Raw genomic sequence first — 3779 nt, forward strand, 5'->3', positions numbered from 1 at the left:
ATTTTTTTATGCAGATTTTTCTGGAGCTTTCCACTACTATATTATATTGTGGCAAATCCGGAGATTTTCAGCAAAATTAATGAACATGTTGTGTTTTTTTCCGCGATGCGTATTTTTTGCGGATAAAAACGCAAAATGTGCACAAAAATTGCGAATTGCATTCTAATAATAGTATGCTTAATGTAAGCAATTTTTAAGCGTTTTTGCAGTTGAAAACCGCTGAAAAAACGCAAAAAAAAACCACAAAAAATCCTGAAAGTGTGCACATAGCCTGAAAGAAATGAGGGCCTTACACGACAGAAATGGCATCAATTTCACCACAGTATAAAATAAATAGTATAATAGGGACCAACAGCAATTCCACCACACCCAATGCAATAGATGGACACCCAACAAGGAGTGTTCACATCTAAAGAAAAGTGGGCCTTATGTAGGACTACTGGACTCGTGACCCCGCCTAGAACTACTGAAAGGAGTCATTTTGACTCCTTGCTTGTTTTCGTTTATTTTTAGAGTTTCATTTGTGGTTATTTATTAATAATTATATTTTTTGTAATGTATTATTATTGTGAGATCCAACAGTAATGCTTTTGATTGTTTTTTTTCTGCTTTTCTTATTTTTCTACAGAAAATAACAATAATTATAATAGACGTTTTTCAAAATTTTTTTTTATTCAAGTGCACACATATAAACAACAACTGAAGAACAAAAAGCAGAGAAAATGTAGGTGGAGGAGCATAAAAATGAAAATATGGCGCAGAATTCACCTTCTAAACATTTGGTGTTTCGCATTTTAGGCATTGCCTTTGATTTATGGCAGTACATTGCCCACATAAAGACTTACCACAAGTCTTACAATTGCCGACAGATCTATTTTTCTTGCACTTTTCTTTGATCTGGCAAAATTTTGTTTGAACCATCACTTCTGAACATGTAGAAACTTGGGACGTGGAACCCTTTTCCCTATCTGTGACATAAGGACCACTCAACTCTCTCACAAGCGTTTGCAAAAATGCCTTGCGTGACATTTTTTGGTGGGTAATCTCCTTGAATATAATACATGCATTTATACCCGCAAAGTCTAAGGCATTTTCAAATGCATGAACAGGCCATCTCCTTGTGGATGTTCGTGTGGTATATTTTCGTGCCATCTGATCCACTACATCTACTCCATATTTTGTTTCATTGTAAAACTTTACCGTTTCTGGAGTTTTTTTAGCGGAATCAGACGCAACAACAACATCTGGATGGACGGAACTCAAAATGACAACATTTTTGTTGGGCTTTCCTTGATATACTGTAAGTGTAAAATTGTCTTCATTTCTAAACACTTTAGTGTTGTACAATTCCTCTTTCATGGATTTTATTTCTTTAGGCACTTCTCGCCTTATCTTATTCAGTGTTCCCACGATGGTTGTTCCTTTGCTTTTTAGCTGTTTAGCTAATTTTACTGAAGTAAAATAATTATCGGTTGTAACATTGCGACCTTTTTTCAAAAACGGGTCCAATAACTTCATTACCACATGGTCAGCTAAACGGTCCTCAGCACGGCGTGTGTCATCTTTGCCCAGATAAGGGAAGCCATTTGTCAGATATTTGCTCTCCTTATCAACAGCTAGCCAATATTTGTGGCCATATTTATCTGGTTTGGAAGGCATGTACTGCGTGAATGGACACCTAGTTTTGCTTGGGAAAAGTTGCTAATCCACCGTTATGTATGGGCCAGGTTTGTAACACGCAATACAATTTGCAATAAACCTGTCCCACACAGTAGAAAATAGAGCAAACTTGTCCGTTTGCAGTCTCTCCGATCGAGTAGATTTCTCATCAAATCTGAGAAACCTCATAATTTCAACAAAGCGGTCCCTAGACATTGTCGCTTTGCAAAACGGTATTCCCCAGTCATTACACCAAATACTGCTAATCGAGTGACGGTTCGTGCCAGATATTCCACGAGCATAGAATATCGCAATGAATGCATCTAGCTCCTCATCAGACAGAGTAAACTGTAAATTATTGTTCCTGCATGCTTCTGCAAGCGTACAGTTCTTTATATGTGTCAATATATATGAATCAAAAAATAAACGCCATGCGCTCAAAGGACTATCGATAATGATATTTCTTCTGGCGTATCCTGTAGGGCCAGGTGCTTCTCGAAGAATATTTTGGCTGTCACGCTTACCAGGCAAGTGTTGTCCAATTTCAACAGGTTTCCATTGAATACCATCCGCTGAAACTAGTATTCCTTCAGATTCGCCTTCTCTGGTGTTTGTTGTTGCATTACCTTCGCCGCCATCGTTATCTGTTGTTCTTTCATTTCTGGGACGTTTTGCTGATTTTTTCTGTCCACGACCAGGAGGATGGTCACGAGGCAACATAACTGCATGAGCCCGATCCCCAGTTGATGTGCTTGGAATATCTGGAAAAAAGTTGATGAATATTTAGAATTTTTGTTTTGTAAGGGTCCGTGCACACTGGCTGGATTAGCGGCGGAATATCCGACCGGATATTCTCACCACAATCCGGCCCGTACCTGCCCGCTCAGGTACAGAGCGGAGTTTCATACCTGAAGCTCCACTCCGAACCCCGGGCTGGAGCCGCTGTCTGGGACGGAGCCGTGCTCGCGCATAAGCAAGCGCTGCTCTGTCCCTGACAGCGGCTCCAGCCCGGGGTTCGGAGCGGAGCTTCAGGCATGAGCGGGCAGGTACGGCCTGTATTGCGGCAAGAATATCCAGATGGCTATTCAGCCAGAATTCTGCTAGTGTGCACAGGCCCTAACTCAGTGTGTGGAAGAACAAATAAATACACATAACTACTTACCTTCTGGATTTGTTCCTTCTGAGTCTTCAGATTCACTTGATATGTTCTGAGGAATGAAATCTTCATCACCGTCAGAATCAAATACATGTTCCTGCAATTCGGATTCCGATTCATCCTCCGGTATGGATTGCAAAGTAGCCAGAATATCCTGAGGCTTTATCAAACGTCTTCTCTCCATATTCCTCACAAATTCCATAATTCTATATAGTTCCCTGCTGAAAAATAGAAATGAAATGAAAACTAAAAGAAATAATAACTGTTCTGCCACCTTCAAAAGTAGGTGGGCTGAATCAGTTGACAGACAGCTAAACTATTTCATAACAATTCATACCTGTATGAGTCTTCAGAGCTCGTATGTCTGCGTCTGTTCTCTTTGTCTCTTCAGCTGAACTGAAAGTAAAGTTACTATCCAGAATACTGTCTCCTGCTAGGACCTTAGAAAAACACCACCCTTCATTAGCATAAGATAAGAGCCTAGAGTAAACAAGCTATTTTGTTCAGCATTACACAGTAATACAAGCAGGTAAAACACAAGGAAAATGTGAAAAGTTGACATGTAAATTGAACTTCATCTATATGAACATCAGGGTAAATAAGACAGAGTGAAAAAATTATGCACAAAACTTTATAGCAACATTTAGTGACAAAAGGACCTCAAAATATAGTAGGGAGTCAAAATGACTCCCTTCAGTAGTTCTTAGTAAATTTTGAAAAAAACGCGCAAATTTTTTACCAAAATTATTTATTCTCACAAAATCTTTTTTCACATCATATTTGAGGAAAAGTCACCGAGTTTCAAGCCGGAATTCTGAAAAATGTAGTCACAGAAGAGAAATAAAAAACGAATGGAGTCAAAATGACTCCATCAGTAGTTCTAGTGTTAAACCACAGAAGTGACATTAATTTCACCACAGTAGAAATAGTACAATAGGCACTGAGAGGTCTTTCACTACACCCA

General features: G+C 39.1%; 1 protein-coding gene across 2 annotated transcripts; it reads right to left on the minus strand.

Annotated features, from left to right (window-relative positions):
* Nucleotides 1-1078: 1078 nt before the first annotated feature.
* On the minus strand, nt 1079-3382 carry LOC143781105 (uncharacterized). 2 transcript variants are annotated; one of them, XM_077267630.1, is made up of 3 exons: nt 3153-3382; nt 2822-3036; nt 1079-2420 (listed from the first exon to the last, which is right to left on the minus strand). In XM_077267630.1, exons 2-3 carry the CDS (start codon nt 3015-3017, stop codon nt 1702-1704), a joined length of 915 nt encoding a protein of 304 aa, XP_077123745.1. In that variant the 5' UTR covers nt 3018-3036; nt 3153-3382; the 3' UTR covers nt 1079-1701. The 2 variants fall into 2 exon arrangements, with proteins under 2 accessions (XP_077123745.1, XP_077123746.1); XM_077267631.1 differs by lacking the exon at nt 3153-3382 and having other exon boundaries at nt 2822-3112.
* Between the last annotated feature and the right edge of the window lie 397 nt (nt 3383-3779).

This window comes from Ranitomeya variabilis, chromosome 6 (assembly GCF_051348905.1).
Source record: "Ranitomeya variabilis isolate aRanVar5 chromosome 6, aRanVar5.hap1, whole genome shotgun sequence".
NCBI lineage: Eukaryota > Metazoa > Chordata > Amphibia > Anura > Dendrobatidae > Ranitomeya > Ranitomeya variabilis.